This window comes from Macaca mulatta, chromosome 20 (genome assembly GCF_049350105.2).
Source record: "Macaca mulatta isolate MMU2019108-1 chromosome 20, T2T-MMU8v2.0, whole genome shotgun sequence".
Taxonomy (NCBI): domain Eukaryota; kingdom Metazoa; phylum Chordata; class Mammalia; order Primates; family Cercopithecidae; genus Macaca; species Macaca mulatta.
Window position 1 is genome coordinate 78,214,171 of NC_133425.1, and position 24,732 is coordinate 78,238,902.

The 24,732-nt window shown below is 40.8% G+C and overlaps 1 protein-coding gene across 12 annotated transcripts in view; it reads left to right on the forward strand.

Moving 5' to 3' along the window:
• Window positions 1-24,732, forward strand: part of CDH13 (cadherin 13) — a 1,167,676-nt gene that overhangs the window by 217,158 nt on the left and 925,786 nt on the right. For 11 of the 12 annotated variants that reach the window (XM_077984054.1, XM_077984047.1, XM_077984053.1 and 8 more), the window contains 1 exon segment: window positions 16,403-16,514. Coding sequence is in view for 7 of the 12 variants with exons in the window: in XM_077984047.1 (XP_077840173.1) it covers window positions 16,403-16,514 (112 nt within the window). In the remaining 5 variants the exon portion in view is untranslated. 12 annotated transcript variants of the gene reach the window in all.

The following is a 24,732-nucleotide window of genomic DNA, read 5'->3' on the forward strand; positions in this document are numbered from 1 at the left end:
CACGAAGGTGCTACAAAAATCCAGAAAAGTTCTTAATCCAAATGATCTAGAAATAGGAACTGGAATACCTAGTTCTGTGCTGGAGCTGCTTAACCCATGAAAGACAGCTGTACACAGCTTTTCACAACTCCGTATTCAGTGATGTCACGTTAGTAGCTTGAAATTAGCCAGGATGGGAACATTTATGCCCTGGACATTGTCAAAAGTCACAAATCAAGGCATCTCTTTCTTGGAGAGCTGGCCATTAAACACTCACTAGGATGCCCTTGGGTACCCCTCACTGCTAGAAGAATTCCCTCCCTCCCTGTATTTCTCCCTTGAAATCTGAGCCTGCCTTGCATTCTACTTAGACATTATATATATGTACACACACACACATATATATACATATAGGTACACACACACACGTATATACACATATATGTACATACACACACACGCACATACATATATATATACACACACACATATATATATATATTTTTTGAGATGGAGTTTTGCTCTTGTTGCCCAGGTTGGAGTGCAGTGGCGTGATTTCAACTCACTGCAACCTCCACCTCCCGGGTTCAAGCAATTGTCCTGCCTCAGCCTCCTGAGTAGCTGGGATTACAGGTGCGCACCACTATGCCCAGCTAATTTTTTGTATTTTTAGTAGAGATGGGGTTTCATCATGTTGGCCAGGGTACAGTGGGGTGGTCTCAGCTCACTGCAGCCTATGCCTTCCAAGTGTAAGCGATTTTCCTGACCTCAGGTGATCCACTTGCCTTGGCCTCCTAAAGTGCAGGAATTACAGGCGTGAGCCACCGCACCCGGCCTAGACATTATATTATTATCTTGCATGCTACTCTAGAAATATAAAGCAGAAGAAAACTTGCATATTAAATTACTTTTTAATTCCTATCTTCTCAAAAATTCTTGCCTTTTAACAAGTTGTTATCAAGACAACAAGGAATTTTGTAATCATCAGGGTAGTTCAGTCTTGAGAGATCTGAGTGCTTCTGAGTAGTAACCAGTAGCTGCACCAAAGAGACAGTTCAAGGACTACAAATGGTGGTAGTCCTTGAATTTCAAGTCCTTGGGAGTTCAAGGCCTACCCTCATTTGTAGTTTTTCACACTGCACCACTCTTTATTTGTTTAAAATATAAGAGTATACAGGCAAAATCAGCTAAATGGGAGTTGTCTAGAACAGTGCTTTCTCCAGTGACCTTACTCACCCCTCCATGAGGACTCAGTTGATTCTGATCTCTATTTTGCTGTTTCTATGAGATCAGAAGTCCCCAACCTTTTTGGCACTAAGGACTGGTTTCATGGAAGACAATTTTCCCATGTACCAGGGACATGGGGGAGGGGAGGATTTGGGGATGATTCAAGCTCATTACGTTTATTGTATACTTTATTTCTATTATTATTACTTTATCATATATAATGAAATAGTTACACAACTCACCATAGTGTAGAATCAGTGGGAGCCCTGAGCTTGTCTTCCTGTAACTAGACAGTCCCATCTGGGGTGATGGGAGACAGGGACAGATCATCAGGCATTGGATTCTCTGAAGGATCCCTCACATCTGCAGTTCACGATACAGTTCGTGCTCCTGTAAGACTCTAATGTTATTGCTGGTCTAACAAGAGGTGGAGCTCAGGTGGTAATGCAAGGGCTGGGGAGCAGCTATAAATACAGATGAAGCTTCACTCGTGGGCCCGCCACTCACCTCTTGCTGGGCGGCCAGGTTCCTGACAGGCTGCAGACATACCCCTCCGTGGCCTGGGGGTTGAGCATCCTTGTATTGGATTACCAACTCCATCCTTAATTTTTTGTTTTTTGAGATGGAGTCTTGCTCTTTCACCCAGGCTGGAGTGCAGTGGCACAGTCTTGGCTCACTGCAACCTCTGCCTCCCTGGTTCAAGCGATTCTCCTGCCTCAGCCTCCCACGTAGCTGGACTTGCAGACATCAGCCACCGCACCCAGCTAATTTTTGTGTTTTTAGTAGGGATGAGGTTTCACCATCTTGGCCTGGCTGGCCTCGAACTCCTAACCTCATGATCCATCCACCTCGGCCTCCCAAAGTGCTGGGATTACAGGCGTGAGCCACCACGCCCGGCCCATCCTTAAACTTTTTAAATTGTGTTTTTAAAGAAGGTATTAGCATGTCAGTCTTTCCTGTGATCTTCTGTGTTTCCTGAAGATAGGCACCTTGCCTTTTTGTGTATAATGCCAATTTATGTATATTGTCTTGGCACTGACACACAGTAGGCACTCAGTAGATGCTGCTTGCATCAATGAATGAGTCCTTCAGAATACGACCAATTGGCATCCAATGAGCAAGTGTTCAAATTCCTTTTAATTCAGAATGGTCAAATGTTTGTATGAACATTTGGGGAAATATCTTAACTGTCTATTAGGCAGTTAGATTTTAAAGAAAAGACGTGTATTCATATACTCCGATCCAGGGGAAGATATGTGGCATTCTGCTTAACACAATCAGTTCCTTGCATTCCACACCAGTTTGTGCTTGATTTGTTTCTTTCCTTCTAGAACTTTTCAGAGTGAGAACCTTTAGCAGAAAACAAAAACAAAACAAAAAAACAAAAAAAAACCAGCTTAACAAGATAGACATTTTTGTTCAATAGAAGAACTTTTCTGGTGTGAAAAAGTAAATTACAAAAAGGACTTTGCTTCTGAAAGATAATTAATAAAAACCTTCCCGTGTGATGAGAAATCTGACGTCTTGTCTAATGTCTGGCAGAGAAGAAAGTGTTGAGAGCTGCACAGTTGGAATAAAATGTTCCACTTCACAGCAAGGCTGAGTAGGATCTGATAATTATTTCTAGGCAAGAAAAGTTCATAGTCTAATTGTGAAATTGACACAACACCAGGCCTGGCTATGTGACTATTCACCGTCAGTGAGGTCTTCATTTAGGCTTTCCTGATTTCACAGGTAAATATTGCCAGGAATGTGGGTGATCATGGAATGACTCCCTCATGGATATTTTGAACTACAGCTGTATTTACAGAACTTTCCCTTCCCTCTTAGAAGCTTCTCATGGGCTGTGGTAGGCTGAGTAATGGTTCCCTAATAAGTCCACATCCTAATTTTCAGAATGTGTGAAGGTTACCTGTATGATCCAGATGAGCATGATGTAATCACAAGCTTATAGAAGGGAAGTAGGAGGAACCAGAGTTAGAAAACAGAAGACAATGTGATGAAGGAAGAGAGCCAGAGAGAAACAGATGAGAAGAGGCCATCCTGCTGGCTTGAAAGAAGGAGGCTGTGAACTAAAGGATGTAGATGACCTAGCTGGAGAAAACGGATTCTCCTGAAGGAGTTCAGCCCTGTGGCTTCAGACTTTGGAACTATAAGGTAATAAAGTACTTTTTTTGAGATGGAGTCTTGCTCTGTTGCCCAGGCTGTAGTGCAGTGGCGCAATTTCGGCTCACTGCAAGCTCCACCTCCTGGGTTCACGCTATTAGTCTGCCTCAGCCTCCTGAGTAGCTGGGACTACAGGCACCCGCCACCACACCCTGCTAAATTTTTTTTTCTTTTTTTTTTTTAAGTAGAGACAGGGTTTCACCGTGTTAGCCAGGCTGGTCTCAATCTCCTGACCTCGTGATCCGCCCACCTCAGCCTCCCAAAGTGCTGGGATTACAGGCATGAGCCACTGCACCCAGTCAATAAAGTATTTTTAAGCCCCTCAGATTGTAGTACTTTGCAGCAATATGAAATTGTACATGCAGCAATATGAAATTGATACTTGGGGGCATGTTTTCCTGAAATCAGAGCCTAAGATGAGAATCAGGTGTAGGTAGTTTTCTTATGGAGGTGATCCAGGAAGCACAGGTAAGGAAGGATGAGAAGGCAGGAAAGGAGAGGGAACCAATGTATTAAGGAATCCTTGAGGTCACTGCTGTAGACAGCCAGGGGCCAGTCCACAGGGACCTCGAGAGGCACAGGGAATGACTCTCAGATGTGTCTGTCTGCAAGAAGGCAGGTGGAAGCATTCAGCCAGCTGTCATTTCCAATGCACTGAGGGCTGTCCGCAGGAGCATTAACTCCCCCTCCTTTCCCATCTCTGCTTTTCCTCACATTAGCCAAGCTCCTGCAGTGTAGCAGAAAGCACCAAAGCAGAATGCAGAGACTGAGGGCACTCTAAGGGGCAAGTCTGACTTCTTTGGAAACTCATTGCAGCAGCGACTGAGATCAGAGGTTGGCAGAGGTATTGGCCACAGCCACCAGCGGCATCCTCTATTGGGCTGAAGCCTCAAATTCCAGACCTATTCATTTACTAAGTGTCCCATCTGTTGTCTCTGTGGATTCATTGTTTTTTGGTGTAGACCAGACAAGTTTTCCAGTGCCTGGCACATGGTAAGCATTCACCATTTTCTCAGTTGAACTCCCTGGGGCTACTAAGGCCCACCCAAGAGTACCTCATATAGGGGCTCCTTTGTTTGACTTAAGGGGAGTTTGTATTATTTGGCATTTGACATCACTAATTTAATTACAAAAAATTCATAAGTAGATGCAAATACCACCAACCCTGAGCAGGCACATCCTGTGGTTTCTCCTAAGGGCCAGCCAGCAAGCCAGGCATTCCCAGTGCACTAACTTAAATTCTTACAAAACTATTTTTCCTTTTGAGTTTTCCAAGTGAGCCCAGTGGCTTAATCCTGGAATTTTAATAGTAAAGAGTTAATTCCATTTAGACAAAAATTGTGATTTCATTGAGTGAATTGTTCTTGGCTCTGTTTTATCCAAACTGAAAGAGGGCACGCATCGCCCTATTTTGAGACAAAACACCTTCAAATAATCTGGAAAACAGACCAGAATTTATTTCTGCAAAATGGCTCACTGTTTCTTGAACTGGCATGCTATGGTGTTTGTATTGATCAAACTTCTGCATGGAACCTTTGTTCTTAGAGGTTGTCACGTGAAAAGTTTCAATCATCTTTCTAATATGTCCTTTGTCTGTGACATGGTCCCAGTCCTTGTTTTCATCCAAAGCGCTTCTTGTTCCTTCTTCTTTATTTCCACAATACTTTATACATACCTTCTATATTAATAGAACTATAATATTAATGTATACTTATATAATAAATATATATCAGATATCAATATAAATAACTAGCATATAACACCTACTGTGAACCAGTTTCCACCCTGAAACATTTGATTTGTGTTGACTCATTGACTCCTACGACCAATGGGAGTAGACACAATTATTAGTTGTGTTTTGCAAATGAGGAAACTAAGGCAAAGAGAAGTTAAGCAACTTGCTCAGGGTCACGTAGAAACTAACTGGAAAAATTGAGATTTGGACGCAGTTAGTCTAGTCTGGGAATCTTTACTCTGAACTACTTTCTAACTGGTTCCCAATGTATAGAAACATAGGTTGTAGTTTATTATATGTCCATGTGTCTGTCTTTCCTTCTAGATAGTAAGTTTTTTTAGGGTTTTATTCATTTTTCCATCTCTAGTATCTAGGCCAGAGCTGGCAGATAATAGAAAAGTTAAATTTTCACTAAGAGAATCAATTTTAAAATGAACCCGATGATGCTGTCATAATGGCAGATCAAAATGTCCCATAACTTGAAAGAGGCAATTACTAAAACAACAGCAAAAAAAAAAAAAGCGAATGGTAATGCTTATTTATGCTGAGGAGAGGAGCACTTCGGACAGTCATTGCCACATCCTGACTCTGACAGCCTCGTCAAAGCATTCCAAAGCCATGACCTTCTCTTATTCTCCCTTCCTTCTCCACCTCTCCTTCATATTCCCTCTGCTATTCCTTTCTTTGTAACTCCTCTATTTTGCCTTCTTCATTGGTTTTCCCAAATTATATTTACATGTTAAAATACCAAGTAAAGGGAACCTATATTTTCTGAGAGCCTCTTGTGGGGACAGGCTACAATAGACTGCATCAGTTCCCAATGGCTGCTGTAAAAAATGATCACAAATTTAGCAACTTAAAAGAAGCATAGTATTGTGCAGTTTTGAATGTCAGAAGTTCAAAATGGGCTTCACCGGACTAAAATCGAGGTGTTGGCAGTGATGCATTCCTTTCTGGAGTCTCTTGGGGAGAATTCTCTTTCTGCCATCTCCAGTTTCTAGAGGCTGCCCACATTCCTTAGCTCCTGGCCCCTTTCTCCATCTTTAAAGTCAGCAATGTGAGGTTGAGTTCATCTCATACCACATCACTCTGCCCTCGCCTTCATCATCACATTTCTTTCTCTTATCCTTTCTTCCATTTTCAAAGATACTTGTGATTACGTTGGGTTTATGTAATTACATAATCCAGGAGGAGCATGCTGTTTTAATGTTAGCTGATTGCCAACCTTAATTACCCTTTGCCATGTAATCTAACACACTCATAGGTCCTGGAGAGTAGAGTGAGAATATCTTTAGGGGACTATTGTCTATTCTGTTTGCATTATCTCATTAAAGCCTCCCAGTGACTGTTTCTCTTGCAAAGAGCATGTGAAGGCCATTCACTCTGAATTAATTTGCCAAAAGCCAGAGAAATGACCACACAGCCAGAGTTTGGACTTAGGTTAGTTTTGGCTTTTTGCGCCATGCTTTCCCTTTTCTTGTTTTGTTGTGCTTCACTTTTTTTTTTTTTTGTACTTCATAGATATTGTATGTTTTACAAATTGAAGATTTGTGGTGTTGAAGTCAAAAATGTAGAGATGAATCTCTAAATTTAGCATTTCATTTGGGAAGAAAGATTTGCAATTTGGGGCATTTATGCAGATTAGACAGTCTTTGGTATGTTCAAAGAACAAAGAGAAAGCTGGAGGTTTTGTAACAATGAGAAATGTTAGGTATTGCTCTTTGAGAAAGTTCATTGACACTAGTAAGGCTCTGGGAAGCTGGCAAGCTTCAGCTGGTGCATAACATCAGTGAGAAAATTAGTCCTGGAGTTGCAGCTAGTTATCTTGAAGCTATTGATAAAACTGGGTTCAGGTTACAGCAGTCAGGCTTGCAGAGAATTACATTGTTGGAGCAATGCTTCGTGTCCCTTGTGTTTTTTTCTCTGGCTTCTTGGCTTAGTTTTAGTTGGGTATAACAAGAATAACCCAATTTATAGGATCAACTTTCGCCTTGACAATTCTACACTTAGCAAGTTTATCAGTGCTGTTTTTCCAAGAGAAAAATGTGATCACTTTGTGTATCTGTCTCATGTTTTGGTAATTCTCCTAGTTTCTTTACTGTTTTTAAAATTATTACTTTGTCTGTTTTGGTGATCTCTGGTTAGCGACCTTTGATGTTACTATTGTGATTTTTTTTGGTGGGGGGGGACATGAACTGTGCCCATATAAGATGCCAAACTTAATTGATAAGTGTGTGTCCTGACTGTTTCACCAACTGATCCTTTACCCATCTGTCTCCTTCTCCTCCAACCTTCCTACTCCCTGAAACACAGCAACACTGAAGTTAGGCCAATGAATAAGCCTATAATAAAGCACTTTCTTTGCCTCTAAGTGTTCAAGAGAAAGGAGGAGTTGCACGTCTCTCTCTTTAAATCAAACCTAGAAATGATTAAGCTAGGTGAGGAAGGCACGTCAAAAGCTGAGATAGGCTGAAAGCTAGGTTTCTTGTGCCAAACAGTAAAGTTGTGAATGCAAAGGGAAAGTTCCTGAAGGAAATTAAAAGTGCTATTCCACTGAACACATGAATGATAAGAAAGTAAGACAGCCTTATTGCTGACATGGAGAAAGTTTTAGTGGTCTGAATAGATGATCAAACCAGCCACAACATTCTCTTAAACCAAAGCCTAATCCTGAGCAAGGCCTTAACTCGTTTCAGCTCTCCGAAGGTTGAGAGGTGAGGAAGCTGCAGGAGAAAAGTTGGAAGCTAGAGGTTAGTGTGTGACGTTTAAGGAAAGAAACTATCTCTATAACATAAAAGGGTGAGGTGAAAGCCGGGTACAGTGGCTCACGCCTGTGATTCCAGCACTTTGGGAGGCCGAAGCAGGTGGATCATGAGGTCAGGAGAGCAACACCATCCTGGCCAACATGGTGAAGCCCCGTTTCTACTAAAACTACAAACATTAGCTGGGTGTGGTGGCGCATACCTGTAATACCAGCTACGTGGGAGGCTGAGGCAGAAGAATTGCTTGAACCAGGGAGTAGGAGGTTTCAGTGAGCTGAGATTATGCCACTGCACTCCAGCCTGGTGACACAGTGAGACTGTCTCAAGTAAATAAATAAGCAAAATAAAAAGTGTGAGGTGAAGCAGGAAGTGCTGATATAGAAACTGCAGCAAGTCACCCAGAAGATCTAGCTAAGATCATTGGTGAAGGTGGATACATTAAATAATAAATTTTTTATGTGGTTGAAACATTCTTATACTGGACGAAGATTCCAACTAGGACTTTCGTAGCTAGAGAGAAGAAGTAAAGGACAAGCAAACTCTTTTATTTGGGACTAATGCAACTGGTGACTTTAAGTTGAAGCCAATGCTTAGTCACCATTGCAAACATCTTAGGGCCCTTAAGAATTAAGCTGAATCTACTCTGCCTGTGTTCTGCAAAAGGAACAACAAAGCGTGGATGACAGTACATCTCTTTACAACATGGTTTATTCGATATTTTAAGCCCACTGTTGAGAACTACTGCTCAGAAAACTATATTCCCTTCAAAATCTTACTGTTCATTGACAATGTACCTGGTCATCCAAAAGTTTTAATGGAGATATATAAGGAGATAAATGTTGTTTTCACACTTGTTAGTATAATTTCCATTTTGCAGCCCATGAATCAAGAAAAATACTGACTTTCAAGTCTTATTATTAAAGAAATAAATTTTGTAAGGCTACAACTTCTCAAGATAGTGTTTCCTCTGATGGATCAGGACAAAATGAGTTGAAAACTTGCTGAAAAGTATTCACCAGTCTAGATACCACTAAGAACATTTGTGATTCCTGGGGGGAGGTTAAAATGTCAAAAATAACAGGAGTTTAGAAGAAGTTGATTTCAGTCCTCATGGATGACTTTGAGAAGTCCAAGACTTCAGTGGAGGAAGGAAGTACAGATGTGGTCAAAATAGCAAGAGAACTAGAATTAGAAGTAGAGCTTGAATATGTGTTTGAATTGCTGCAAGCTCATGATAAAATGTGAATGGATGAGGAGTTGCTTCTTATGGATGAGCAAAGAAAGTGGTTTCTTGAGATGGAACCTAATCCTCATGAAGATGCTGTGAAGATTGTTGCAGAGACAATAAAGGATTTAGAATCATACCTAAACTTAGTTGATAAAGCAGTGAGAGGACTGCTTTCAATTTTGAAAAAAGTTCTCCTGCGGGTTAGATGCTACCAGATAGCATCACATGCTATAGGGGAATCATTCATGAAAGGAAGAGTTGATAGATTGGCAAACCCCATTGTTTTCTTATTTTAAGAAATTGCCATAGCCTCCCCAACCTTCACAACCACCACCCTGATCAGTCAGCAGCCATCAAAATGGAGGAAGACCCTCACCAGAAAAAAGACAACCACTTGTTGAAGGCTCAGAGGATCATTATCACTTTTTAGTAACAAAGTATTTTTAAATTAAGGAATGTACTTTGTTTTTAGAAATAATGCTATTACATACTTAACAGACTACATTATAATGTAAACATAACTTTTATATGCACTGGGAAGGCAAAAAGTTCACGTGACTCACTTTATTGTAATATTCGTTTTATTGGTATGGTCTGGAACCGAACCTGCAGTATCTCCGAGGGATGCCTGTACGTGCAGCTTCCTTATTTATAGTTTGAGGAGAGTATGTTGGGTAGCATCTTTTAGAAATAAAGTCTAGGATGTTAGTTCCAAGTTTCGTATGAAAGCAACAATAAGGCCGGGCTCCGTGACTCATGCCTGTAATCCCAGCACTTTGGGAGGCCAAGCGGGGGGGGGGTGCAGATCACGAGGTCAGGAGTTCGAGACCAGCCTGGCCAACATGGTGAAACCCCATCTCTACTAAAAATACAAAAAAATTAGCTGGGGGTAGTGGTGGACGCCTGTAATCCCAGCTATTTGGGAGGCTAAGGCAGGAGAATTGCTTGAACCCGGGAGGCGGAGGTTGCAGTGAGCCGAGATCACATCACTGCATTCCAGCCTGGGGAACAGAGTGAGACTCCATCTCCAAAAAAAAAAAAAAAAAAAGAAAGAAAAGAAAGCAACAATAGGACGGACCAAACTAAAAGCAGTCTCCCCTTTTACATCCCCAAGAACTACAAAATCACTCGGAAGTGTCTGTGACCTTAATGACCAACAAGGTGTCCGGTGTTCTGTGTTCCTGGGGCTGTAAAACACCAGGAATACTTTAAGGAGGTCAGACTCAGCAGGAGCGTGGATGACATGAGTTTATACACACAGTGAGTACATGCACATGTGTGTACACGTGTGTGTATGTGTGTGTATGTGTGTGCATGCACGTGTCCTGGAATGCCACATTGCTCCATGCTGTAGGCAGTGTGCCTTTATAAAACCTTCCAGGACTCTGAGCTTGTGCTCCCTGGAAGGATAAAGAATCAGTCAAAATACATTGCTGTGATATTTTTACATCCTGCAAGGATCCTTTCTTCCCCACAAATCTAAGACCCTCCAAACTGATCTCAGTACACTGACTTTAACAAGAGTAAACCAGAGGTGTTTTGTGGCAGGGATAAAGTACTATCCACCCACACTAATGACAAAAAAGCAAAGAGTTGGAGATAGGAAAATAACAAGGATCCCAGAGACACTAGGGTGTTGGTTTGGAAAATACTTTTTTGGAGCTGGTTTAAGAGGGGATGGAACCTGAGAGTGTTCCCAACCTGGTAAGATAATTATTTGGGGCAGGAAGTTTCTCTCTTTATTTGTGGCTGCTTTGGAGATAGTTGTGTCATGTTTTTCTTCAATCTTGATGCTTCTCACTGGTCTCTGGGACATATCTGTGATGTCAGTGGTATCAAAGACTTTGCCGCCCTTGTTCCATGGATGTTTAGTGTACAGTCAGCTGCTGTAACAAACAATGCCAAATCTCAGTGACTTTGTACACGGTTGTGTGGATGTGTCTTGTGGGGCAGTTCTCCTGAGTAACTGTCTTCTGTGCAGTGACTGATTCTGGGCTCTTTCTATTGGATGACTCTGCCACCTTGGGAGTCCTTACTTCCTATTTTCATGGCTAGGAGAAGAGAAGATATCATGCAGGACATTCAAGGGCCATGTCTAGAAGACGTGAGAATCCTTCCACCCTTATACTGTTGGCCAGTGCTTAGTCCCATGGCTAAAATTGTAATGGAGCAGCAGCGCCAGGTCCTATGGTGACAAGTAGCCAGAGACTAATCTCAATGACAGTTCTTATAGCTCAAAGAGGTATTTGCAAAATCTAAAGCAAAGGTTGCCAACTCAAATGCCTAGACGTCCAGGCAAGTGTTTAACTGAATTGAGTGAGCAGGAACAAGAACAGTGAGTGGTGCTGAGAAGGAAAGCTTGGAGAGGGGCACTCTCCATAACATGACAATTTAACTTGATGACAGACTTCTCTGGCTAAACTAACCACATCTGCTGGCCACATCCATCCCGTACACTGCCAGTTGGCAACCCACAGTATGGGAGAGAAAAAGAAAAAAATCCTTTCTCTGGAAGCAAACTCCAAAGTTGGCTATATTCTTGAATCAGTACCTGTCAGGATAAACAAAAACCCTTTCTTCTTAAGAAAGAAAGTTCCGTACTGCAGCAAATAAATGGAAGCTAAAAAGAAAACCAGGTATGAAGAATGTGATTTAAGAATTTGCTGTCTGTGCATAAATTTAGGGTGGTGGCTCTTGCATGGAAGAGAGATCTCTGAGCTGCTACTTTAAAGGATGCTTGGTGACCTACAAAGGTAACACAACTCAATAACATTAGGCACTGATGTTCTCATTGTGAAGCGGATCCCGAGATGCAAATGCCCCCTGATCTTCTACTGTCTGATTTAGGTCCCTGCTATATCCCTGTGCGTAGTCTGAACAGTCTATTCACTGAACAGTTTTATAGTAACAACAAAAGCAATAATATGTTGGTAATATTGTCAATGTCTACCCTGGAGAATATCAGTGAATCATGAATATGGATTTAAATATAATACGTACAAATAACAATAGCAAGCATTTATTGAGCAAGTACTATGTACCAGATACTACTTAAGGCTCTTTACAATAATTAACTCACTTAATCCTCATAACTTGTAAGATACCATTACTCCTGCTTTTCAGCTTAGAAAACTGAGACACACAAGGCTACTTGCCCAAGGATAGCCCACTGGGAAATAAGATTCACACTGAACCAATGTGGCTTAGACCTGTGCTTATAGTCTGTCTGAAAAATGAATCTTTGTAGCAGACTGATGGTAATTTTTAGATAATAGAAATCTTTTGTAAATCACAGAATTTGATTATTACTATGCTTTCAAAGGTGTCTTGGTTACCTCTCATTTATTAGGTACTCACTGATGCATAAATGGACAAAAATGTCATAGAGGAAGACTATGATTGCCATGGTATTAAAGATAAATTTGGAATGATGCTCAGAGCATATATTCTAGAAAACTTTTAGAGGATTTGGGGAAAACTATGTCCAGGTAGTATCTTTACACATGTGACATATGATAATATTGGAGAAAGGGCTTGCCTGCTTTGGGAGTAATGTCCAAATACTAATTCTTACAGCAATGAGGGGTACTGCTTTACTGCTTTACATGCCATTACCATACTTAGTGTGAATGAAATTGAAGAGTGGATATTGGTGGAAAGTTCAAGCATAGATACTGTTTTGAATTGTCTTAAGAAATCAAAGGGCAATAGCAGTAACTAGAACATTCTACAACTATTGACTGGTAAGATATTTAGCTTTTGGGGAAGTCCTAAATTAGCCTGGAATCATTTTTAAATGCAGTTTTGTAATTTCAGTGATGCGTTACATGAAACTCAAAGAGCCACAAAATAATTCACGTGTAAGCGAAGAGTGTGTTGGTTTAAAAGATGAGCCTGCATTCTTCTCCCTTTACCCAGATAATTCTTAATCATCTTTGAGATCCCAGCGGAAATGTCTCTTTTGTGGTTTTGCTTTCCTTGATGCCCTAGATGAGGTTAGACTTACCAATACCCCAACTTCTACATGCTCCTAAAGAGATCTATATTTTCCTTTCAAGTTAAATTTTAATCTTAGTGAATCACTTAAATTATGATTTGTTCATACCTCTTTTCTTTTTGAGACCATAATTATATTTAACAGTTATTGACTTCTTATCCTATGTAGCTCTTTTCTCATTGCTTTGGACAATGTGTGGCAAAGTCCTCACTGAATCCCAGGAGTCTAATAGGTATTTGTGAATGAATAATGCATGAGGAGTAAGTGAATGAATTATTTGACTAATTCTCACCTCACTAAGTCACCCCTGGCCCAGCAGTGTACTGTGTACCTTTATGTTACAAATCATTTAACTTTAATTTCGCCTGGTAGGTGAAGTGTCCCAAAAATTTGTAAAGATAAAACTGTGCTTTTGGGGGTTCTCCTACTGCTCCCCCACTCGCTAAGAGTCAGCAGCTGGAAAAAGGTTCATTTTTGTTTTTCTTTATAACTCTAGAGGAATCCTGAATGAGCCCTGCCAAGTAATCTCAGAGACTGAGCCACAGATAGACAAAGATGGAGAACACAGAGCTCACCCGCAGAGTACTGTTTCTCATCACTAACTGTGCTTTCTCTCAGTCCTGGCTTTTTATGCTCAGGATTCTGGGAGAAATTTCACCTTCCTTACTTCCTAAGGGATATCCAGTTTCCTGGTCTGGGAGCTGAGAGCAGAATTAGTCAATTAGAAGGTTAACACATAATTGTAGATACTGGGTGTTTGGAGACAACCCTTGACCATTTGCTAGTTAACTGAATTAATATTGGCCAGTTATAGATTTTCTGCTTGCAAAATTGCCGGCAGATTTTTCTGACTCCTGGGTCTGCATTCTGTGTATGTGCCACTTGGGATGCCAGCATGATGATTGCTTTCAGAGTGATCTAACCAGAGCCTGCTCTCAAGACAAGGGAATCCATGACTCACAAGCGGAACTGCACAGATGCTGGACCACAGCATTCTTTTCCCTTTGATTTGAGGGAGATGATGTTGGTCAGGGTGATAACTCCCGATTTCCATTTCTCTGATGGTGTTCAGGTCAGCCACACGGTGAACCTCTTGAGATTGATTCTTGCTCCCTTCTTTGGGGTTCAGTGCCTTTCAGAGGGCTGATATTTAGAGAGAAGCCCTGGTTCCACAGCTTCCAACCTTTTGACACTGCTTTGAGTTCTCTGGTGGGGATGATAATGAATTTTCTTCAACTGTCTGTGTGCAGTGGTTACGATTTTGCGGTCTGATATTGAAGTTTTGTTTTCTAAGAAACAGACACATAGTAGAGGATTTGAGTGCAAGTAATTTGAGTGATGGCAGAAATTGGTTTAAGAAAAATACTAGTTGGGTGCAGTGGCTCACGCCTGTAATCTTGACACTTTAGGAGGCTGAGGTAGGTGGATCACTTGAGCTCAGAAGTTCAAGAACAGCCACATAGTAAAACCTCCTCACTACAAAAAAATAGAAAAATTAGCTGGGCATGGTGACTAGTGCCTGTAGTCTCAGCTACTTGGGAGGCTGAGGTGGGAGGGTCGCTTGAGCCCAGGACGTTGAGGCTGCAGTGAGCCATGATTGAACTCCAGCCTGGGCAGCATGGCAAGACTTGGTCTCAAAAAAAAAAAAAAAAAAAAAAGAAGTTTTAAAAGTTAAAAAAAAATAGAAAAAGTACGAATAGGGAATGAGGAAATAAGTCAAGGAAGAGAAGGCAGATAATGAATGTGAGTTATCAAACCAGATACTCTGGTGGACATTGGCGCTCAGCCCCAGGTAGAAACTGGGAGACAAAAATGCGTATCTCCAAGTGGTCCCACCAGAGGGGTAAGGGAGTTGGGGTATTTACATACCATTTCCCATCAGTTATTGGTTAAGGGCCACTCCCAGGATGTTAATTTTCAAACACTCTTTTCTGGCACTATGTACAGATAAAATACCCTTCCACAAGCTTTAGAGACATATCTCAGATGAAGAAAAAAAAAATGCAAAGTCTTGCACATTGACACAGAAGGTCTGAGGGGAATGGGTAGGGCTCTGACAGAGTGCCTTTCAGGACACTTGAGCCTAGAGTCAGATGCTGGCTGCACCCATTCTAACCGTATGATCTTAGGCAAGCTTATTAACCTTTCTAGAATTTTGGATTCATCTTCTATAAAATATACCTTATAACAATACACATTTCATAGGCCTGCTGTGGAGATTAAATTAGATGATGTATATGGTGAGTTTAACACAGTAATTACCAAATAATAAGGGCTCAAAAATGGTAGCTTTCATTTAAGTGTTATGGAGCCTCTTCTCTGTCCCTGGATGTGTGGTAGGTGCTCAGTAGAACTGGTGGTTGGTTGTGGTGGGGAGGTAATCCCTGTTTTTATGGGGTTGTAGCCTTTGCGTACTAAACCTTAAGACCATTTCTTATTTCACTAAGTTACACCTTGCCCAGGAGAGAGTCACTTACATTCCATACATTATGTTCCAAATCATGTAACCTAATTTTTTGACCATTGGATGAAGTGTCTCAAGCATCTGCAAAGACAAAATTGTGCCTTTGAAAGCAATTGTAAATTTTAAGTTTTATAGTAGCCAAGTTTACAAAAGGAATAAGAAACTGATGACATTAATTTTAATAACATATATTTAGCTTCATATGTAAAATATTGTCATTTCAATATGTGATTAATATAAAATTATTGACTATTTTACATTCTTTTCCTTATTTAGGCATCAAAATCCAATTTGTATCTTATACTTACAACATGTCAATTTCAGACCTATGACCTTTAAAGTACTGAGTAGCCACCAGTGGCTCATGGTCACCAGTATTGGGCCACAGTGAAGGCTTAACAGGCCCTGGATTCCTTTTAGAGGTAAATTCCAACAGAATAGTTACATTTTCTCTTTCCTCCTCTTCATAGATGACAATGCTTCTTTGCTTGTATAAAAATGAAGTTGGTTTTAGCTTAGGCATCATGGAAAATTGACAGTTTCTGTAATAAAATTTCACACATGGAAACCATGGTGAGAATCTTAGCAGGTGTAAAAATCTGACGAAGTTATTTCTTTAACTGCAACTTAATGGAAACTGCAGCAGCTGTTCCATTTGCGTGTTCTCCAGATCTCAGTGCCAGAAAGAATTGTTGGCAGCCACTGGAAAAGTATCAACTTACCTCTTCATTTGGGAAATGAAATGGAAACCTCAGCTTATTTCTAAAAGTTGCAGATTTGGTGAAAGTTAGCAGGGCAAACACATAAGCCGCTATTAAAATATTGATGGCTTCGGTTTTCTCAGGTGCTGCTGCTAACATCTGCAGAAGATTTGGACTGCACTCCTGGATTTCAGCAGAAAGTGTTCCATATCAATCAGCCAGCTGAATTCATTGAGGACCAGTCAATTCTAAACTGTAAGCAATGTCACTCGAAGATGCTTTTAGACTCTGCTCTTATTTGAATTTGCTAATGTTTATGACTGTGTCTCAGGATGTGGTATTTCCTAAACTAAATGTTTTCTGATTATTTTTCATATGTCACTGCTTGACCCAAGATGGAAATTCTTGAATTAGGGGCTGGTCAACTTAGAGGTTGATAGAGTGATGTGCATCTCTTTTTAGTATTTTATCATCAGTGGGTATTTGCAGACTGCTCTCAGAAAAGGGAGCTGTCAGCCTCCAATGAGAGTTCTACACTGTGCAAAGGAAATGAAATTCATTTCCCCTGGGCAGACCCCCAAGAGCAAAATCATTGCCTTCTTGCAGATTGCTGTTCTACCTGTAGTTTCTCATACATGGCATTAGATCAAAATAATGGTGAGAGTATGACATTGGCTTCCGGGAATTTTTAGACATAGGAATCAAAAACTCTTATTCTTAAGGCTAACAAGATGGTCTTTAGAAAGATTCAAAACCTCTACTGATTATTCTGTGGATTAAACTCAAATCCTCCCAAATTCCTATTGATTTATTTACAATATGCCTCCCTTATATCTGTGGTTATGATCTCTTTCTATTTTTAATGTCAATATTATATTGTTTTATCTTTAAGAAGTGTTAGGGTACATTGCTAAATGCATAACAAGTACAGTGTTAGTACAATGGAATTTAAAATTGATGGTAGACAAATAACCATTTAATTGTAGGCTCTTGAGTACCTTGCTTAACAGTTGGAAATGAAGAATATGGAAACAATTGATCTAAACTGATCAGATGCAGCCAGGCATGATGGCTCACGCCTGTCATCTCACCACTTTGGGAGGCCAAGGAGGATGGATGGCTTGAGGCCAGGAGTTCAAGACCAGTCTGGGCAACCTGGTGAAACCCCATCTCTACTAAAAATACAAAACTTAGCTGGGCATGGTGGCACACACCTGTAGTCCCAGCTACTCGGGAGGCTGAGGCAGGAGACTCGCTCGAACCCAGGAGGTGGAGGCTGCAATGAGCCGAGATCGCACCATTGCACTCCAACCTGGGTGACAGAGCGAGACTGTGTCTCAAAAAAATAAAATAAAATAAAATAAGCTGATCAGATGCTCCAAGGTCTTTGCAAGGAAGGTGATTCCACATTGGCCCTTGTGGTCTCAGGTTTGCCTTTGACACTAGCGAAGTTCCTTCAGTCCTATGGTATGTGGCTAACAAGTTTAAAGGAAAGAAAAAACAAAGGCACACTGGACTGGATTATTCTGTGAGGCTGGGACACACTGGAGGAGTCTAAAGGAACACATTAATGAAGACGTGCTGTTGAGCATCAAGGGAGCTGTCCAAGGTGAAGCCTGTGCACCTCCTGATGAAATGACGCCAATGAAATCGTTTCAATAATTAGAGTCTGTAATGACAAGGTGCAGGGCTGGCACAATAAGTGAATTCCAATATGTGATTTCCTGCTAATTTGATCTCTGAGTATGACTCCTGGGTCTGGCCATCAGGAACCCTCATTTGTCTTTTCATTTTTGTATTTATCAGAATCAATATATTTCAACAGAACTTGATTTGTGAGAACCATTTTTCTGGCTCTCCTCTCCTCTCTTCCTGTATCTTCCTTTTATTTTTTTTTTCTAAGTGATTATCCCAAATGGCATCTACGTTAACATGCTTGGAAATGCGAAGCCACCCTGAGTATGGAAATTAATAGAGTTGGTATGCAAAGTAGACCTATAAATGTGATTGCTTCTGTAATCTTCAGGATACCAAACAGCTTTTAATTTGCTGCTGAGAAGCTGGAAACAATCATACTATGGGGGATCTTTTTAATTTAAAGTAGGCCATACTGTACATTCCAGTATCACAGTTGTGTGTGTGTGCGTGTGTGTGTATGTGTGTGTGTGCGCGCATGCTTTAATCCCCTAAGTAATTAAGTGGGTTATGGTTATTGGTTCTGGGTAAGCTAGTAAATGCTAAATGGGACTAGGTTGATTATGAATGATAACACGTTCAGAAAAAAGTCAGTGACACGAGAATTGAGAACACTTAAATTTTTATGCTTGTGTATGAGTTGTTGAGTAAGCAAAATTTGAGTAGCCCCTCTCAGTGAAACCGTATGTCCATGTATATTACTAGAGTAAAAAAACAAATACAAAGCAGATATGGTTAGGTACTTTCAAGTTCATCTCAAAGCAATGAACACATTATGAGTATAGAGCCTGCAGATAAGGTTAATTGTGCCTAAATGAGGAAGAAAATTGTCATAGACTTGAGAATGCCTATTGAAAATAGTTTAGGAAAATCTGGGTTTCCAGAAGTGGTAGCAGTGCTTTGCTTTCTTCCACTTGCAAGTAGAGGTAAAAAGCCCCAAATATTGAATAAACTTTTATACCTAACTGACCAATATTTTCAGCCAGTCTCGCTCTCCCCTCTGTCTCTCTCATTCTCAGTTTATTTCGTGTGTGTCTTATAATGCAAAACAAAAACCTTCTGTCTCTGAAAAATGTGATTAATCAAGAAACCAATGAGTGATGTGTGCTATCAAATTGAAGACTCTACTGGCACAAGGCTAAATCTGAATGAAAAATGAAAAGAACCAAGTAGAACCAGAAAATTTAAAATGCATAGATTCCATTTCCTGAATCATTGTATACCAAAGATCCAGGAAATGGTTAGGGATATTTTAGTCTCGTCTAAATATAGGCCAGTGTTGTACACAATAAGGAAACTAGATTAGTAACATCATCTTGTGCCCTACTCATGACATTTGCACTTTACATTTTTCCTTTATCTTTGCAATATTTAAGAGCTTTAGTTACCAATCATTGTGAACTTTTGTGTTGCAGAGGGGGTAAACACAGCATAACCAATCAATTGATGTCTACACTCTTCACTCTTCTTTAAAGTTGTCTGAAAGTGCTGTCTCTTTGCCTGACAGACATAGTATATCTACCCCTACCTTAGACTTGTATTCATCCAATTCTGTGTTCAGCTTTTAGCAGGTTATGGGGAGTGTTTATTCTGTGGATGGCTTCCTGCTATCTTTGTTCAGACAGTAATATTTCCTTTTATCCTTTTTCATCTTCCTCCTCAATTTCCAATGACTTATCTTTTTCTACTTTAACTGTTACTAATGGTCACCTCCACTCCTTTTAGTTCCCTAATATTTTATTCACTGTTATCTCTGATACATCTTTCTCTCAGTTGTTCTAAAGCCTTTTATTTCCTTCACATCTGAATCACTCTTTATTCTACTCTCCTTTCCACTAACTAGACTTGCTTTCGTCTTAAAAAAGCCATTTTTCAACAAGCTGCTGGGATCAAAACATAGCATTTGGCTATTTCTTCTAACATAACCAGGGGGGCTCTTCACTGCATCTTTCAGAGAATGATGCAAAGCCCCCAACTCATGAAAACTTGCGTAAAACTTTCTTGGCTTTATCTCATTCTTGAAAGTTTATCTGGGAAAATGTGATCCTTCCCATTTTCAATGAGAAATACAGAAAGAAAGGAGAAGTCAGCTTAGAAGGCAACAACTCAGAAAGGAGGCATCCATTTAAGGTTTTTGAATTCAGAAAGGAATCTGTAAAAAGTTTGTGGGAGGGGTTTTCTAGAGGTCTGGCACACACAACTCCCTCAAATTGCCCAGCATGGTAGCTCTTGCTTTTCCCCGAACATGACAATTGTGTGATCTGGGAGCTACAGAATTGGACAGCAACCCTGGTTCCATCCTGACACACAGAACAGAAGATCCCCAGTCTTAGAAGAATAGCTGTCTTGGGCAACTGACCAGCCACCCAGCTGGGATGGGAAGATACCAAGTGATAAAATCTGACTATCCTATGTTCTGCAAAATTATAAAACAGAATAGTCTGCTTTGCTACCATCAGCTCAGACAGATTTTTTCAGCAAATATAAAAATGTGTGGTCATTGAGCTCATTAGGAGAAACCATACCTTTGACCTCCAGCCTCTATTAGTAGGGGATGAGTCCAGTCTTTGGTGTCCGGAAAGGAGACCCTCATTGGCCACATAGCCACCATTAGAACTGTACTTTTTTTTACCCTGTTAATTCTTTATGGATCACTCCTCTTAGGCTACCCATATGCAAACACAGACATATAGATACAGAGAAAAATTGCAGCATCTAAGTTTACCTACAATACAACTTGCATCACATGTTTAGTAAAGAACTTACATTAACCAGAGCAGGCTAGGCTAGGCCATGGTGTCAAACAACCCCAGTGACTTAACACAATGAAAGTTTGTTTCTCACTTAGATCATGCAGATGCAGTCGGGCTGGTCTCCTGGGTAACTCTCCTCCCAGTAGTTGCCCTCCATGCAAGAACCTGATGGCTGAGGCTACTTCCAGCTTGGTCCTGCCACCTTGTAGCTTCCAGCTTTTGTTACTGAGCTGGCAGACAGGGGAATAAGAAAGACTATGAAGAGATCACTACATGTGTTTAACTACCTCAGCCCCAAAGTCGCATGTATCATTTCTGCTCACATTCTGTTATAAGATCTATTCATGTTGCCAACCTAATTGCAAAGGAGTCTGGCAAACAAGAAGAACACATGGGAATTGATGTGCAGGATGACAGTCTCTACAAAGATCCTAACAAAATGATGTTGCCTATATCAGAAAGAGACATAAATAGAGACAGAAATGGACCACAAAGGAGCCAGCTGTCTCAGAGTAACCAGGGCCTACATAAGATGAAGTTAGTCAGTTTAAGCAGAAGAGCAAGGTCGTGCACCTGCGACTATGTCCTGCTTTCCTTAGTAGAGAAATCTTCCCACTGAACAGAATTAGCTTCTTAGAAACACTATAAGCCCCTCGCTTTGTGCCGTCTTAGAAACACTAGGGGAGAGACCGCACCTACTTGTGGTTCTAGTAAAGATGGACTCCAGTTGTTTCCTCCAAATGTTTACAATACTGTGGTTAAGATCACACAGTTTTAAACTCATATCGACTAGAATTCAAATGTGCACACAGTCATCTATTAGCTCTGTGACCATGAGTGAGTTATTCAAATCCTCCAAGTTTGAATTATCTCATCTCTGTAAGAAGAATAATGGCAGTCCCTGCTTCTAGAGCTAATGCATCTACTGATGGAAAACATGCCTAAAACATAGTCACAAATAAATGGAAGCTGCTATTATTATTGCCATTATTATTATTGCTGTTACTATTATTATTATTACTTTCATGCATAGACCTCAGCTAGATCCACTTTTCTTATAATGGCCATCTGAAATTGGCTTTAAGAAGAAAAATCATGTTGGCCATTAAAAATACAAAGAGATGAAGAAGCGACTAAAGCAATGATTCTAGGGATTTGAACTTCATGGACCAGTATTTTTTAAATCCTAGATTGATGAGAGTGTATTTAAAAAAATTTGCTAAGACTGGGTATGAATTTTTTAAAAGTAAGTAAATGAAGAGAGGGAAAAACACTACCGCCATTTACTTTTGCCAGGCTTTTCTTTTAAAAGGTTACTTGGCATCAAAAACAAACATAAAAGGAGTAAAGACTAGTTACAGAAGAAAAGTCAGTTCTTTGAGTAAATTTTGCTTTGTGAAAAATGCACCGAATATTCTTATTTACTTCACTTTTGTGGAAACGATGGATCTAAGGGATTAGGTTGACGTCACCCTTTTTGCTCTTGACTTTTCTGATACTTTCCTGAAGTTTTAATATGCTAATGTTTCTGAAAAGGCAGGGGTAGTTCTTAGGCGACATTTTCATGAAGGGACTCCTGTCCATGTTGACAAAAGAGAGTGAGTGTTTCTAGATAATGTGACAAGCATATGCATGTTAGGAAATGTATTAGCCTATTTTCATACTGCCATAAACAACTGCCTGAGATTGGGTAATTTATAAAGGAAAGAGGTTTAATTGACTCTTTAATTGACAATTCAGCATGGCTGAGGGAAGGCCTCAGGAAACTTACAATCATGGTAGAAGGTGAAGAGGAAGCAAGGCACCTTCTTCACAAGGTGGCAGGAAAGAGAAGTGCTGAGATAAGGGGAAGAGCCCCTTATAAAACCACCACTTCTCAAGAGAACTCACTCACGATAATGAGAACAGCATAGAGAAAACTGCCACCATAATTCAGTTACCTCCAGCTGGTCTCTCCCTTGAAACATGAGGAATATGGGAATCATGGGGATCACAATTCCAGATTTGGTTTGGGTTGTGATACAGAGCCAGACCATGTTATTCCGCCCCTGGTTCCTCCCAAATCTCATGTCCCCTTCACATTTCAAAACTAATCACACATTCTCAACAGTTCCTTAAAGTCTTAATTCATTCCAGAATTAACCCAAAAGTCCAAGTACAAAGTCTCAACTGAGACAAGGCAAGTCCCTTCCACCTACAAGCCTGTAAAATCAAAAGCAAGTTAGCTGCTTCCTGGATACAATGGAGGTACAGGCTTTGGGTAAATACACTCACTCCAAGTGGGAAAAATTGGCCAAAACAAAGGGTCTACTGGCCCCATGCAAGTCCAAAATCCAGCAGGGCAGACAAATCTTAAAGCTTTGAAATGATCTTCTTTGACTCCATGTCTCACATCCAGGTCACACTGGTGTAAGAGTTGGGTTCTCCATGGCTTTGTGGGGTACAGCTCCACTCTCAGCTGCTTTCACAGGCTGGCATTGAGTGTCTGTAGGTTTTCCAGGAGAACAGTGCAAGCTGTCAGTGGATCTACCATTCTTGGGTCTGGAGGATGGTGGCTGTCTCTCACAGCTCCACTAGTCAGTGCCCCAGTGGGGACTCTGTGTGGGTGTTTCAACCCCACATTTCCTTTCTGCACTGCTTTAGCAGAAATTCTTTATGAGGGTTCTGCCCCTGCAACAAACTTCTGCCTGGACATCCAGATGTTTCCATACAGCCTCTGAAATCTAGGCGGAAGTTCCCACATCTCAATTCTTGACTTCTGTGCACCTGCAGGGCCAACACCACGTGTAATATGCCAAAGCTTGGGGCTTGCACCCTCTGAAACAATAGCCTGAACTGTATTTTGGCCCCTGTTAGCCATGGCTGAAATGCAGGGCACCAAGTCCTGAGATGGCACAAAGCAGCAAGGCCCTGGACCTGGCCTATGAGACCATTTTTTCTTCCTAGGCCTCAGGGCCTGTGATGGGAGGGGCTGCCTTGAAGACCTCTGATATGCCCTGGACACATCTCCCTCTTACCCACTACCCCTGCTGCACCATTGACTTGGTGATTAACATTTGGCTCCTTGTTACTTCTGCAAATTTCTGTAGCTGGCTTGAATTTGTCCCCAGAAAATGTTTTTTTCTTTTCTTTTCCATCTTCAGGCTGCAAATTTTCCAAACTTTTATGTGTGCTTCCCTTTTAAACATAAGTTCTAATTTCAAATCATCTCTTTGTGAATACATTAAGCTGAATGCTTTTCAGAGCACCCATGTCATGCTTGAACGCTTTTCTGCTTAGAAATTTCTTCTGCCAGATACCCTAAATCACCTCTCTCAAGTTCAAAATTGTGCAGATCTCTAGGACAGGGGCAAGATGCTGCCAGTCTCTTTGCTAAAGTACAGGAGGAATCACCTTTATTCCAGTTGCCAACAAGTTCCTCATCTCCATTTGATATCACATCAGCCTGGACTTCATTGTCCATATTACTATCAGCATTTTGGTCAAAGCCATTTTACAAGTCTCTGGGAAGTTCCAAACTTTCCCACATCTTCCTGTCCTCCTCTGAGTCCTCCAAACTGTTCCCAACCCTGCCTGTTACCCAGTTCCAAAGTTGCTTCCTCATTTTTGGGTATCCTTATAGCAGCACCCCACTCTACTGGTACCAATTTACTGTATTACTCTGTTTTTTTTTCTTTTTCTTTTTCTTTTTTCTTTTTTTCTTTTTTTTTTTTTTTTTTTTTGAGATGGAGTCTCACTTTTTTGCCCAGGCTGGAGTGCAGTGGCTCAATCTCAGCTCACTGCAACCTCTGCCTCCTTGGTTCAAGTGATTCTCCTGCCTCAGCTTCCTGAGTAGTTGGAACTACAGGCATGCACCACCATGCCCGGCTACATTTTTGTATTTTTAGTACAGAGAGGGTTTAACCGTGCTGGCCAGACTGGTTTCGGATTAGTCTGTTTTCATACTGCTATAAAGAACTGCCTGAGATTGGGTAATTTGTAAAAAGAAGAGGTTCAATTTACTCACAGGTCAGCATGGCTGGGGA